This window comes from Podarcis vaucheri (assembly GCF_965113315.1).
Source record: "Podarcis vaucheri genome assembly, chromosome: Z".
NCBI classification, from domain to species: Eukaryota; Metazoa; Chordata; class Lepidosauria; order Squamata; family Lacertidae; genus Podarcis; species Podarcis vaucheri.
In genome coordinates this window covers 4,419,226-4,434,559 of record NC_138758.1, presented here as the reverse complement: position 1 = coordinate 4,434,559, position 15,334 = coordinate 4,419,226, and the positions used below count along the sequence as shown (strand labels likewise).

General features: G+C 48.4%; 1 protein-coding gene across 7 annotated transcripts in view; it reads left to right on the top strand.

The window, feature by feature from the left end:
* Positions 1 to 1,395: 1,395 nt before the first annotated feature.
* Positions 1,396 to 15,334, top strand: part of DLG3 (discs large MAGUK scaffold protein 3) — a 110,505-nt gene continuing 96,566 nt past the window's right edge. For 4 of the 7 annotated variants that reach the window (XR_014215445.1, XM_082207400.1, XM_082207399.1 and 1 more), the window contains exons 1-4: positions 1,396 to 1,512; positions 6,723 to 6,854; positions 11,246 to 11,364; positions 14,560 to 14,697. Coding sequence is in view for 6 of the 7 variants with exons in the window: in XM_082207400.1 (XP_082063526.1) it covers positions 1,497 to 1,512; positions 6,723 to 6,854; positions 11,246 to 11,364; positions 14,560 to 14,697 (405 nt within the window). In the remaining variant the exon portion in view is untranslated. Of the gene's footprint in view, positions 1,513 to 6,722; positions 6,855 to 11,245; positions 11,365 to 13,810; positions 13,893 to 14,559; positions 14,698 to 15,334 lie in introns of those variants that run through there. The other 3 variants (XM_082207393.1, XM_082207401.1, XM_082207402.1) reach the window with 3 other exon arrangements.

Sequence of the window (15,334 nt, the reverse complement as noted above, 5' to 3'; positions counted from 1 at the left end):
AATCTTTTAATGTGGTAGCCCTACATTAAATCCTATTTAAACACCCTAGGAGCCAACTCCTAGGGGCTAAGGTCCCTTTGTGCCCCCCCAATAAAATATTTTAGGGGGCTGCTTGGTCCCCCAGAGTTGATGGGCACTGTCATTCAAAGGGTGTGAATGTGCAGCGTCATGCGATCCATCTATTACGTGGGGCGGGGCGTAGCTGGGTCTATTTTATTGAAGTTGGCACCCCTGGTAAGTGCTACAAGCAACTCTCTAAAATGTTTGACTTTACCCCCGATGGTACACTCTTTCATTATATCTGAAGGCAGGCAGATGCCAGCAATAAGTGTGGCAGCACCCACACTTTAGAACTCCAGGCCGAGTGAAACATCCCCGTGGCAGTAGTGAAACATCCCCGTGGCAGTAGTGACATCAGGCGGCGAGCCACCTTCGTTGTACTCTTTCTGGCTTGTGCTAAAACATTTTCCGTTAGGCAATCCTATCCAGATACGCTGAATGTTGACACGTTTCAATCTGGTTTTTAGCTCACTGATTTAAAAGAACAAAACACCCGTATATTTAAAATAGTTGTTCTTAAATGTTTTTACTGATAATTTTTATTGTTGTATTCTTTTTGTAAGGTTTTGTGACAATCAAGCCTTACAATAAGACCTGAAAAATAAATATGATGCTTGTTTTTTCGCCCCAGGACACAGTCGCTCAACCTTCCCGCTCCCATTAAAGGTCCAGAGTAACGATGAGAAACGCGCGTCTACTTCCTCTTCGCCCCACCCCCTGCCTTCACCTTGGGACGCGCGCATTGCCATTGGACCGTGTCCATGCACGCGTGGCAAGGCCTGGGCGGCGCTTAGGCAAGCATCTGTTGATCGAATAGTGAGGGAAACACATGGCAGGTACTCGCTAAGCTTGGACACTGAAGGGGGAAAGTTTTGGGTGGTCACTTTTAGTTATCAAAGGGTGCTGGCAGCATCCTGGAGGTGGGACGAAACTGGACACGGCATGGGGTGCGTGTGTCCGGGGCCGGGGCTACGTTTCCTGGCTTCAGAGCCTCCGTCTCCACTGGCAAAGCATTTGCAGCTCTCGCATCCTCTGCAAAGCCCTGGGATCGAGGGGTGTTTTCCCGTCTCGTCCCGTAGGTTTGGTGTGCGTGGTATCCAGCGTCCGTGAGTCTCTTTGGGAAACGAATCGCAAAAGCGAACGTGGCTGCCCTTTTGGGGTGCGTTTGGAAGAGTGACATTTCCAGCCCTCTTGGAGAAAGGGTGGGCAGGGAACACCTCCATCGCTCTTTGGGCGCGTGAACCCCGCCGGCCGGCCGACTGTCCCGCCCAGAAAGTCGGAGCCCGGCCCCTTTGCCCTCCTCCGCCTCTTCCCCGCCCTCCGTCCCTCCGTCTGGACAGGGCGGCCCCTCAAGGCAACGCCACCCGCCCAGCCTCCTCCCCTCTTATCTCGGAGAGCGTAGTGGAGATAACGGCGGGGGCGCCCCCGCCCGGGCCATGACCAGCCGGAGAGGTAAGAGGGTGCCGGGGGGCGGCGAGTTGTCGTGCCCGGGCCCTGAGGCGGAAGGGGGCGGCTGTGGTGCGCACTGTTCTCTGTGCTCTCCCCCCCTCAAGGCCTCTGGACCCCTTCCGCGGCTAGAGAGTGAATGCCCATGAATGGGGCCGTGTCTTTCCCAAACTTATTGCAAGGCAGTAATTTCCTGCTGCCACCTGAGATGCCACCTTTTGATCTTCCTGGCAGGGCTGGTGTGAAGCTTTTCCCGGAGACAAAGTTGTGGGAAGCCCTTCTGGGGGGACCTGCCTGGCATCCTGTATGGGGTTGCCTCCAGAATTTCATTGACAGGGTTTCTGTGCATGTTAACAGCTGCACCTCAGGGAGAAGCATTTTCCAGCAGGGACAAAGTGCTGGAGTCAAAGGCCCAGAAGCCACTCTCTAACTTTGCTACCTGCTACTGCACAGTAATGTGATTTGCACACCCAGCCACGATTACAGCCATTGAAGGCCTTGGCTAAGAGACCCCGGGGAGGCTCAGACTTAAAAGCATCTGATCATGAGAAGCAAAACCCAATTCTTCCCTATATCTATTCAGTGAAAGTAGAACATTGCTGAAATCTTGGCATTGATAAAAAGACTGCTTATAAATTTATAACCTTTATCAAGTTTACAAAAGTATGGAATTAATGGAGACATTCACCACATTCATAGAGGAATCATTGTACTACAGCATATACAAAGTCAGAACAGTTTCTATCAAGCTCTTTAGGATGCAAACTTCTCAATTATACTATTAAAATCAGTAACTAAACTTACCAGTAAACTTACAATATCTCTGTTTGAGGGTTGAATAAAATAATTGGTTTACACAAGGTGGAATTGTTGGGTATAATTTTGAATAATGTTTTGAATAATTTTCTATAGCTGTTTCTTTTGCAGGTTATTATTAAAACTCCCCCCCTTTTTTTTTTGCAAGAGGCTGATGCCCTCTAGTTTATGAGGCTGTGGGCTCTAGCCTGCTCAGCTCATACGTAAATCAGGAACTGTGCACACGCATCCAGGTCTGGGATTGTCACTGCCACTGCAGTGCCCATCAGATTTGTGGACTACAACTCCCATAATCCCTGACCATTGGCCATGCTGTCTGGGGCAAATAGGCGTTGTAGTCCAAAATGTTTAGAGGGCAACACATTGGTTACTCCTGGGATAGAGTCCTGGATTGTAGGTGGTGAGATTCAAATCCCTGCTCAGCCCCAAAGGAATAAACCTTTGACCTGCCACTGCCTCTCAGCTGACCTGCCTTGCAAGGCTGTTGTGAGGATATAAAAGGGAGGTTGCTTAAAGAGTGGGGTAAATAATATACCGTATTTTTTGCTCTATAAAATTCACTTTTTCTCTCCTAAAAAGTAAGGGGAAATGTGTGTGCGTCTTATGGAGCAAATGCAGGCTGCGCAGCTATCCCAGAAGCCAGAACAGCAAGAGGGATTGCTGCTTTCACTGCGCAGCGATCCCTCTTGCTGTTCTGGCTTCTGAGATTCAGAATATTTTTTTTCTTGTTTTCCTCCTCCAAAAACACGCCTTGTGGTGTGGTGCGTCTTATAGAGCGAAAAATACGGTAATTAACAACTTCTTGCTGTGCTTCTCTATCCCTGGTCATGATCTGACTCAGTCCATTCTCCAAGCAGCCTTGGTCTCTTGTAAAAAAAAATATGTAATGGGCGGCTTAGATGCCCTTTATTTATTTCACAAAACTTACATACCGCTCAGCTGTGATAAAACCTTAGAGTGATTTACAAAAAGAAGAAACCCATAGGATTATCAGTAAAGAAAGAAAGAAAAAACAGTTGAAAATAAGTGTTTAAAACATTCAAAAAATAATTGAGATCAACAGCAAGTTAAAGAGCAGCTTAAAGCACATGTTAACATGTCTGGCTAAGCTTGCCTAAAGAAAAATGTTTTTTAGCAGGTGCCAAAAAAAGTACAGCGAAGGCACCTGCTTGATGTCAATAGGTAGGGAGTTCCAACCTGCAGGTGCTGTTGTGCAGAATGAGTATTATGTGGCACCTGCAACAGACCTAGTTCTCCAGATCGGTGCAGTCGAGTGGGCATTTGGTAGGGTAAGGCGATTTTTCTTAAAATAGAATGCCCACCCAGTGCCTGCATGGAACAGAGAAGCAGGGTCTGGGTGACTTAAGGTAAGGACGTGTGTTTCTGCACTTGGAAAACCCCTTATATTGCTCTGATCTCATGAAGCCTTCCAACAGTGTGAACTAGTGTCTTTTTAATTCTGAGGGTGGCACAGGAAGTGGGTGAACCCTTTTGCAAGGGTTCTGGGCAGAGAGGTTGTCCACCCCTACAGCAAACAGCAGATAGCTGCAGGTGAGTAATAAGTGCTTTCCTAGGATGCACTGTCCATTTATGGCAGGGGACACAATGTGGGTCCCAGCCTAAGAATATCAGAAGAGCCCTGCAACTAGACCTGGCCAAAGGCACATTTAGTCAAGTATCCTGTTCTCCCAGTAGCCAGAAGGATGCCCCGATAGGAAATCTGCAAGCAGGACCTGAGTGCAACAGCAGCGCTCTCCCTGCTTGTGATTCCTGGCAACTGGTATTTGCACTGTTCAAAATTAGCCAGTCACATTGTGCACCTGCCTTTCAACCACTTGTGACCAAGCGAAGATGCCTAGGTGCCAGGATGGCACCTGATATCTCCACCATCTGGGGATCATCGGATCTGGACTGCTTTCACACACTAATACCCCCATCCCATAGAGTTCTGTCAGTTATATTTTATTTGCACAATTGGGACGAATTCCTGGAACCAAAATGCCTATTTCTGTGCAGCCTGAGCAAGAGCAGTCACCATTAAGAAACAGAGATCGGAAAAAGCCAGTGTATATGTGGACTGTGCCTGGATCAAGTGATTCTTCTTCTGTAAGTTCTCCAAGCTCACTAGTCATATCAATCACAGTCAGTCCATCATTTGAAAAATAAGACTTTAGAGCCAGCTGCCCCCAAGATGGCAACTAGATATTCCATTTTGACGACTACAACATTGGTTTAAAGAGCCATTTGGCACCTAACTTATATATCTGAGTTTCTAACACAGTGAAGCATGCTGCCTCCAACCGTGAAGGCAGAGCTTAGCTGTGTTCGTTGTCCTCCACGCAAGTAAAGCACGATCCATAGCCCACTTGAGATTCCATAGCAGACAAATAATAATAATAATAAAAAATTTTATTTATATCCCGCCCTCCCCAGCCGAAGCCAGGCTCAGGGCGGCTAACAACACTCAATGCTTATGTGGCTGGCTTTGAAACAGAAAGGTTTGCAAACTCCTGTACTGGAAGAAGGAAATCTCCCAACATCTCCAGCTTTCTTCCTGAGGTGTGGTGGCATGTTGTGAGAAGTGATTGTCTCAGGGTCCTGAGCACTTGCAGACACAGCCCTCTTGTTCTGGGATCTGTACCCCCTGCTGGGAGCAAAAGAGCTACAAGGTCAGAGGATGGGCTCAGCTGCCCTCTTGTTTGACTCCTCCCAGGAGCTGGTACAGACGCCCTTTGTTTTAGGGCTGTCCCTCACAAAGGGAAGCCCCCCTCCATGCGCTGGTCTGGGGGAGAGATGCTTCTTGAGGGCAGCAGAACCCACAGGAGGCTAGGGAGGCATCTGAACTTAGCCGCTTGGTTGATCAGGATCTCTGAGAGCCCTTTTCTAGAGTTTTAAGAAGCTCTCTTGGTTTTTTTAGGGGGACAAAATAAAAGTGAGTGAGTGTTTCAAATTAAAAATGCCAAGTATATCAGAATGAGAGTAAATAGGGAGAGAACTCCAGCCCTCCTGTAGCCAGACAGCTTAGGCACTGGCTGGTGGTCCGAGGGGCTCAGAAGGGCCCTCCACCAGCCTGACCCAGCTGCTGCTGCTGCTTCTTTGGCAATCCCTCATAGCCGAGTAAGATTGTCTTCCCTAAACACGGTTTTAACAATGAGTTGGGAAGTGACTGTGGAGGCCAGTTCTGGACCCACATGTCCTTCCACAGTGGGGACACAGTGGAGTTTGAGTGTCTCCAAAGCCCATGGCACCTTTGGTCAAGGCTGTTCTCCAACTGGAGCACTTGCAGGTCAGTGTTTCCCAGTTGTCGGTGTTTATACTACATTTTTAAAGATTTGCCTTGAGAGAGTCTTTAAACCTCTTTTGTTCACCACCAGCATTACGCTTTCCATTTTTTAAGTTCGGAATAGAGTAGTTGCTTTGGAAGACGATAATCGGGCATCGGCACAACATGACCAGTCCAACGAAGCTGATGTTAAAGAATCATTGCTTCAACAGAGGTGATCTTTGCTTCACCCAGTACACTGACCCAGCTGCACTGCTGTTCTCCACCCTCCCCATGCATTTGAGAGGCAGTGTTGCCTTTGGATGGGAGTCAGTCTGAGCCCCCATCCACAGGGGGACTCCCTTCCACAGTCTGGTTAGGGCTGTGGATCTGTGGGCCAAAGCATTGTGTTTTGAATGACTTCCAAAGGGGGAAAGGCCATAACTAAGTGGTAGAGCCTCTGCTTGGCATGCAGAAGGTCCAGGTTTGGTTCCTGATGGCATCTACAGGGAGAGAACCCTGCCTGAAATCCAGTAAGTGCTGTCACAACCACACCATGCATTTAAAGCACTTTCAAAGGGCACTTAAAGCGTGTGGCTTTCCCTCAAGGAATCCTGGGAGGTGTAGCTTGTTAAGAGTGATGGGGACTGTAGTTTGGTGAGCAGTTAAACTACATTTCCCATGATTCTTGGGGGGTGGGGAGTTGTGTTCTTTAAATGTGCATTGAATGTACAGTGTGGATGCAATGTGGATCCATGGTCTGATTCTGTATAAGGCAGATAAACCAAATATACCAGCAGTATAAGACTTGGTCTAAGGAAATCCTGTTTGTTTGTTTGTTTGTTTGTTTGTTTTTAAACAAACAAACAAGCACACACTGGAACCAAGTTACAAACGTGGTTCATTGTAAGGTGGATATAAAACAGGGTTAGGTGAATTTGTGGAGAAGGGCAGCTGTTGGCTGTGACAGTGAGATGGAACCTTCCTTTCCAAAGGCAGTCTACCTCTGCCCACATAACAGGGGCAAACGATGTCAGCAGTGGGGCATGAGGGGGCGTGGCCTGCTGCCTAGTTAGGGCCGGCAGCACCTGCCTGTGTGCAGGCATTGTGCTTTATAGCTCTGGTCCTGTCTTGGCAGACACCCAGCGGGCTGTGGAGATCCTGGCAAGGTACCAGGGGAGTCTGCAGTCCCCGGCGGAGCGGCCTCTGCAAGTCTCCATCGAGAAAGTGGTTCACGTCTTCCAGAGCGAGCTCTTCCAGGCACTGCTAGGTAAGGGCGCCTTGCAGCTGTACAGAGCCAAAGCACCTGGGCATGCTTTGTGGGCAGATGGGCAGGGGGTGGAGGGCGGAGAGCAGTAGCTGTTTCTGCACCTCTTGCAGGTCTTCCCGTGCTAGAGCTGTTCATTATACAGGTGCTCGGATGAGCGGCTTCAGCGATTTGTACACATGATCACAGGGTTTTGCTACCTTCTGTCAAGCTGGCAGGAACTAGAGCGGGCTGTGCTGTCTGAGCAGAGCTTCCTATACAGCTGTTGATGATTTACCTGGCCATAGCCATGCCCCAAATCAAATTTGATTGGCAGGGGAAACATTGGTTCCTTCCCTCCCCCCAGCTGGACTATAGAGCAGCCTTTGCTGACCTGAGGTCCTCCAGCTGTGCTGAACTGCAACTTATTTGTTTATTTATTGCTCCATATACACCTTCCGTCTCTCTCCCTCCAAGGGCTTCTCCTGCCCTTCATTTAACCTCCACAGCAATCCTGTGAGGCTGGGTTAGCATGAGAGGCAGTGACTGGCCTAAGGTCATCCAGTGAAAGCTTCATGGCCAAGTGTGGGGATTTGCACCGTGGTTTCCAAGGACCTGGTCCAGTGCTCTGACCACTGCACCACCACTCGCTCCATCAGCCCCAGTGATGGGAGTTGTAGTCCAACACATCTGGAGGGACCCTGGTTGGCGCTTCCCACGGTTCCCCCACGCCCTCGGTTCAATAAACTTATCCCCAATGCCCTCACCCATCCCTCTAAGAACCATTATTCATAATAGCAGCTTGCACGACCCACTGCTGTTGGCATCCCTATGTCCTGAGAGACAGTGGGGTGTGCCTCTGGGGGTGAAGTCAAACTGCTGCATTAGCAACACCAAAGGGATCTCTTTGGGGGGCAAGCCTGGGCGGTGTGTCTGGAGGCCCTGAGCTGCTCAGATGACAAGACCCCTCTCAACCTCGTCAATCTGGTTCAAAGGAAAGCAGAGCAAGGTGTTTGACACCCACTTGGCTGCAGGAGTTGCCGGAAGGAGGCCTACAAGGCACCATCCAACCATCTTAGGGACACCACTCTGGATTTGTGTAGGGTTCACTCCTTAAGGAAAATAATAGCACAATAATATTTTTTAAAAAAGAGAATTAGTTGCATGTTTATTCAAAATCCAATTAAAGCAGTTGAGTTTAATTGATTCAGTGGTGCCAGCTTTGCAAATTCTGACAGTCAATTAGACCCTGCTCCCCACTTTCCTTTTAGCACCCCACTTTGTATTCCGCCTCCAGGGGGCAGTACCTCCCATTTTGGGAGCCACTACTCTGTAGCATCAAATGGCAGCTGCTCTATGTAGGACACAGAACATTGTTGGTCTATGTCCCTCTCCTGCCCTCTGGTAACAAATGCTTGAATTACCTGGGAAATTATTGATGCAACCCTCAAGCCCCACTTCCTCCTTGACTCCCCTTTTTTAGCCATATCCTCCTCCCCACCCCAGTCTTCTTAAAAAACAGTAACCAAGGGGAGTGTCCTAAGAGGTAGGGAAATAGGTAAGGTGCCATTCATGCTAATAATAGTGTTTGTTATCTTTCATTTTCAAGTGCTTTACACAATTTTAGCTACTGGTAGTACTATCAGCAGCCCTGTAGCATGTCTGTATGGTTGTGAATTCAGGGGGATTGGTCTGCATGATGCCCAAATCTCCTCTTAATTCCTGGGGTCCTGGATCTATCAAGGGTTACAATCTAATGGAGGATTCAATTGTTGGGCTAGTCAGGCAAGGGTCATAGTTGTCATCTAAGTACCTAAGTCTAACAAAGAAAATGGCTCTGTGCCAGAGAGCAGATGGGTGGCGTTAAGTTAGAAAGAGAAAAGCCAGAGTGGAGAGTTGTGTGAGAGAGAGCGCTGGAAGTTAGAAGCAGGTGTAAGCCAGAGAGGGAGAGCCGTGCTTGATTTCTCCTGGAATCCAAGGCTGTGATTGGGACAACAAAGACTTTCTTGGTTGTTAATGCTGTGAGCCCCTCCAGCGTAGGCTCAGGTTGTGTATATGTGTGAATAAGCCATATGTCATAAAGACACCACGGTCTCCACTGAACCTCATTCCTAGGAAACTGAGCCATGGATATACCGTATTTTTCGCTCTATAACACGCACCAGACCATAACACGCACGTAGTTTTTAGAGGAGGAAAACAAGAAAAAAAATATGCTAAATGAAATAGTAGATATATGATTTTTGTGGTTCATGCTGTGGCCACAGACATGTGATCTGACAGTGAGTTTGGAGTAGCCCAATGCAAAAATCCTGATCCATGCTTTGTAACCACGGAGGAGGGAAGGAAGGGGAACCATGGATCCTCTCTCTGCTCACGACTGCAGCAGATCCCCCCTGTCACCCACAGGCATTCGCTCCATAACACGCACAGACATTTCCCCTTACTTTCTAGGAGGAAAAAAGTGAGTGTTATGGTGCAAAAAATACGGTATATATCCTGGAACCCATGCTTTATAGAGTTTCCTAAAAACAAGGATAGCAATAAGCTCTGTTTCAGTTGTTGACTTTAAAAATTGGGGAGGTGGTGGGAGGAGATTTTGAAGAAGGTTTTGGTGGACCTGAGCCACATTTACACCATTCATTTAAAGCACTTTAAGAACTCATGGCTTCCCCCAAAGGATTATGGGAGCTGTAGTTTGTTAAGGGTGCTGGGAGTTTTCCAGAGATCCCCTATTCCCCTCAAAGCTACAATTCCACTATGTGTGGTTGGACCATCAATCCCTCTTCACGAGGGACTTGGGAACTGTAGCTTTGCAAGGGGAATAGGGGACCGCCTAAAACCAATCTTCACCCTTAACAAACTACAGCTCCCAGAGTATTTTAGGGGAAGCCATGGTTGTTTAAAGTGGTATTGCCATGCTTCAAATGTTTTGTGTGAATGTGACCCTAGAGCAGGGGGATGGACCTGCACCACTCCCCAATCGTTGGCCTAACATTCTGGGGAGAAAAGGGGCTGACCATTCCCAGAAAGAGGCACACCCTACTCCCCTAGTTTGCAATACTGCTCTAGGAGCACCAGTTGGCATAGCAATAAGAGCTGTCCAGAGCCTATGCCCCCTGGGCAGGATACATGAGGGGGAAGTTTGGGGGATACTAAATGGGATACTGTATGTGGGTTCCTATCCAGTTAATTATCAGGCCAAGGCTTGCTCTGATGGCGTTTCCAGGTGGGAGCCAACTGAAGGAGGGATTCAGCCCTGCCCAGCTCAGTGGGAGCAACCAGCACAAGAGAGCAGGGCATGTCTGGTCGTAGCAAAGCCACCAGCTGCTGCTGTTGCTGCTTCCACTCAGGAATGTGAGACCCCGGCCCTGCGCACAGAGGAAATGCCTGGGCCTCCACCTCCCCACTGCCTCCTCCTCCTCTCAGCTTTTCCTGGCTGAGCTTGGGTAGCTGCCAAGTTGCTCCCATTCTCCTTCAATAGGCACAGTAGTGGTGGTGACAGCAACACACCAGCCAACCGTGATAAGTGAGGGCACATGTCAGGTTCTCTGGGAAGCCCCTGCTTGCTGCCTAGTTGGCGTTTCCACGTGGACTCTGCTGCTCCAAGAAGATTATCAAAGGCAAATGTGGAAAGGCGGTTTCTGCACGTGCTGTGGAGGGAAACTTGGGGCAGGTGGGGCTCATCCACTTGGGAAGGTAGAAAATCCAGAAGGAGGACTACTCTGGTCCTAAACCTCCACTGCCTTGTGGAATATCTTCAGGAGAAGAAAAAGCTAAGAAGCAAACTCTACATAAATCCAGAGAGGAGTCCCTAAGATGGTCGCCTACTTCTGGCAACTCCAAGCTGGTGCCAAATGTCTTGCGCTGCTTTCCTTTGAACCACATCAGTGAGGCCGAGAAGGGAGTCTTGTCCTCTTTGCAGCCCAGGACCTCCAGACTCACCACCCAGGCTTGTGCCCTGGAGAGGTCACTTTGGTGCTGCTAATGCAACAGCTTGACTTCACCACCGGAGGTGCACTCCATTGTCTCTTGAGACAGATGGATGCCAGCAACAACTTAAAGGGCAACTTAAAGTGACCTCTTTTGCTGGCAACTCCTTCCTGTAGGGCAGGAATGATTCTGCCTTCCTCTGGCTCTGAGCAGAGCCCCAGGTCTTCCAGATGTGCAAGAGCTGGGAGTGGAAAAGAGAAGTTAGCAATGCATAGCTGTAACCATGGAGTTGGTTGTGTTGCTGCTGAACTTCCTGCCTTGTGGGCAAATCTCACTGAGCTTGCTGTTGCTCACCTTGCTGGCTATGCTGACACCCCTGACTCATTCACCCTGCCCAGGCCTTGAGTGTTAAGAATCTCCCAAGGCAGCTGGAGCAATTCTGTTTCCTTTTGCATCTACATCTTTCTCGGCCTGTTTTTCAGATATCCAAGAGTGTTATGAGCTGAACTTGCTCTCTGCTTGCAAGCAGGATGGGGCCATGGATCTGGAGAATGTGGGCGATGCCAGCAAGAATCATGACCGTAACAGATATGGCCTACAGGTGAGAGTGTGGGCTTCTGCTAAGGCCACCTTCAAGTTCCCCCCACCTCCATCCTCCAAGTCCAAGAGTTAGGGAACCCTTTGTGGAAAGACTGTGGTTTCATCATAGAGAATCTGTCTTCTCAGGTTCAACTCCTGCTATCTCCAGGTAGCACTGGGAGAGACCCCAGAGAGCCTCTGCCAATCAATGTTGACAATGCTGAGCTTGATGGTCTGACATAGCCTTCTCCTAGGTGTGCTGTTTAAAGAGCATTCATCCTGATAAACTTGAATAAATGTTTGTGGGTTGGTTAGACAGTGTCAGCTATTTAATAATTTTGATGTGTTTGCACAGAGGTTAGATTATATTGCATCAAGGGATTGTTATCCCACACTTTCCTGTCACTTTTATAAAAAGTCCAGTGGGGGGAGGAGAAGCAGGTTCACAGAGCACCAAACCAACTTTAATGGTGCAATCTGAACCCTCGGGTGCCTTTTTCAATTCCACCCGAAAACCAGCCTGGGACTGCCCAGCCTGGGATAAAGCAACTTCCTATGCCAACCTTCAGTCTCAGCGACTGCTTCATGGGGGCAGACCTACTGAGATGAGCTGCTGTGCTCATGCTCATTTGGCCTGACACTCCAATAAGTCTGTGCAGATCACATTTTTTTGCAAACGAAGTGTTCACTCCATCTTGCATGGTATTGTTTACTGCCTGCTTGCTCCTGACTACTAGATGGACCAGCCATCTAACACTGCATTAGATGGCTTCATTTGTTTCTGTACAATCACTGTTAAATGATGCAGGAGAGGTGTTCTAGAGGTGGGCTGGGTGAACATAAGTGCCCTCCTGGATTAGGCCAAAGGCCCCCCCTAGACCAGCATGGTGGTCAACCAGATGCCTTAATGGGAAGCCCGCAAGCAGATGGTGATAGCACTCTCTCCAGCTGCATTTCTCAGCAACTGGTATTCAGAGGCATCCGGCCTGTAGAGGGAGACAGTAGCCACCATTGGTAGCTTGGTGTTCCACTGGGTTTCACTTTTGTGCATTCTCACATCCCTTTCTCATAGCATTAGGAATTGTGGATATCCAAAGAAACTGAAGATTGGAAGGTTCAGGACAGGCAAAAGGAAGTACAACTTTGTGAAGTGCATAGTTGAACTTTGGTCCCACCTGAGTCAGTGACAGCCACCAATGTGGGTGGCTTTAAAAGAGGATGAGACAAATTCATGGAGAATAAGACTTATCAACGGCTTTTGCCTCCACGGCTGGAGGCAGCGTTGCTTCTGAATACCAGCTGCAGGAAACCACGTCAGGGGAGAGAGCTGCTCTTGTGTTTGGGGCTTGCACAATTTGCCACATTTTTTCTTAGAACCACATGAGGGTGCCTTGTATGCCTCCAACCAGCGACTCCTGCAGCTAAGCTGGTGCCAAACCTCTTGCTCTGCTTTCCTTTGGACCACATCAGAAAGGCAGAGAGGGAGGTCTTCTTGTCTGGGCAGCCCAGGACTTCCATACACACTGCCCAGGCTTGCACCCCAGGGAGGTCACTTTGGTGCTGCTAGCACAGCAATTTGACTTCTCCTCTCCATCAAGGTGCACTTTATTATCTCTCAAGACAAACAGATGCCAACAAGGTATGATCTCCCACCCAAAGCCAGGTTCAAAGGCATGCCATTAGAATTATAGAACAGGTTGCCTCTGAGCAAATTCTGTGCCTAGGAATTTGTTTTCAGTACCAGACCTGAACTAAGGTAGGATAAACAGCTTTTTTCTTGCTATGGCTACAGAATCCTTGCATATCTAGTGGGATGCAGGTGGCGCTGTGCTCTAAACCACTGAACCTCCTGAACTTGCAAACGGGGTGAGCTCCTGTTGCTGTGTCCCAGCTCCTGCCAATCTAGCAGTTCAAAAGCATACCAGTGCAAGTAGATAAATTAGTATCTACTTCTCGCTGAGGTGGGAAGGTATACGGTGTTTCCATGAGCTCTTCCACTCGTCATGGTATTCTGTGCACCAGAAGCAATGTAGTCATGCTGGGCACATGACTCAGAAAAGCTGTGTGCAGACAAATGCCAGCTCAACTCACCCTGAAAGTGGAGATGAGCGCCGCACCCCATAGTCGAATTCAGCTGGACTTAAGCATCCCGGTGTCCTTTACCTTAGCTTGCATATCTACTATAAATTACCCATAGACTTTCCAGCAGATCCCAAACTACTTTCTGCCTTTCCCTGCTGAAATTATGTCTGCCAGGTGAAGTGTGCATAAGGTTGTAACCTTAGGTTGCAGAATCTAGCTTTTCTTCCAAAAAGGTTGAATTCCCCTTCCATTTCCTTCAGGACAACCAATCTTCAGTTAAGAAAAAAAGCAAGTAAGAGGTGACTTTATAGAAATGTATAAGATTACACATGGCATGAAGAAAGAGGATAGAGAAAACTTTTTCTCCCTATCATGACACTAGACCTCATGGACACCTATGAAGCGGAATCTTGGAAGATTCAGGATGGATCTTCAGGATGGATCAGAAAGGACTTCTTCACGCAGCGTGTAGGTAAACTATGGAACTCCCTCCCAAAGGAGGCAGTAATAGCCACCAGCTTGGATGGCTTTTAAAGAGGACTGAACAGATTGATGGAGGAGAATGCTATCAATAGCCACAATTCCTATGCTCTGCCTTCATGGTCAGAGGCAGTAATATTTCTGAATGCCGGTCACTGAAACCACAGGAGGGCAGAGGGCTCTTGTTCTCGGGTCCTGCTTGTGGGTTTCCCATTGGGGCATCTGGTTGGCCACTGTGAGAACAGGACGATGCACTAACTGGGCCATTGGCCTGATCCAGAAGGGCTCTCCCAGTGGCCTTATACAGGTATGGAAGGAATATGAAACTGGTTATGCCTATTACAACTTCATCAATGCAGTGGGCGTAGGGGTCTCCTGTTGCATTTAACAGCGTGAGTGAAGGCGGCTTGCCCGTGAGGAGCCCACAGCTCAGCCCCGCAGCCATTCCTGTGGCTTGTGTCCTTGAAGAGCCTGGCTTCCCCCCAAATCTGTGACAGCTGCTGGTGTAACATGAGGGCAGCCAGCGCAAAGTCACTGGTGCGTCACGATAACATGTTTCTTTTTAATGCAGCGGAAGCTGCTTCCCTCACCATGGTTTCTGGGCTGCTGCCTGTGCCATCATTGTCTCTCTCTCTTTTCCTGTTTTACATTTCAGGGGAAGCTGCAAGGAGGAGAAGCCTGGGGCCAGGGCTCAGGGCAGGTACTGCGGCTGGTGAAAGTGAAAGAGAGCAGGACCGAGTTGCTGGCTCAAGTCTGCAGCCTGGTGGTGGGTGTCTGCAGCACCTTGCCCAAGGTGAGGTTCCTTATCATGCTGGGGCAGGGCAGGGCCCAAAGTCTTGGGCCACATTTCGTCCATATATTTAATGCTGTATCGTATCACTTTAAATCAGTCATGGCTTCCCCCAATGAATTCTGGTTGCTGTAGTCTGCTAAGGGTGCTGTAAGTTGTTAGGAGACCCCGTCCCCTTACACAGAGCTACCATTGCCAGGGCGGGCATGATAGAGTTTTGCATGGCAGGGAGAGAATGAATAGAGAAAAATTTGTCTCCCGCTCTCATAACACTAGAACTTGCGACTATCCAGTGAAGCTGAATGTTGGAAGATACAGGCAGATAAGCGAAAGTCCTCCTTTATGCAGTGCATAAACTATCCCTCTAGAGCTCCTGCAGAAACCGCCTTCTTGACCATTGGACCCATTATCAGTCTCATCCACTCATCCACCAGACCCTGTTTTTTTGCACGCAGATGAAGTCCCTAACTCACTGAGGGTTTAAAAAAAATTGTTGCTATTATTATTTTTAAAAAATCAGTTATAGAAAATAAAGTAATGAAAGAAGAAGAAGAAAAAAGAAAGGGGGAAAGTGCAAAAAATACATTAAGAAAGAGTATAATACACTAAATATACTCAGTTACATTTCCATACATTATTA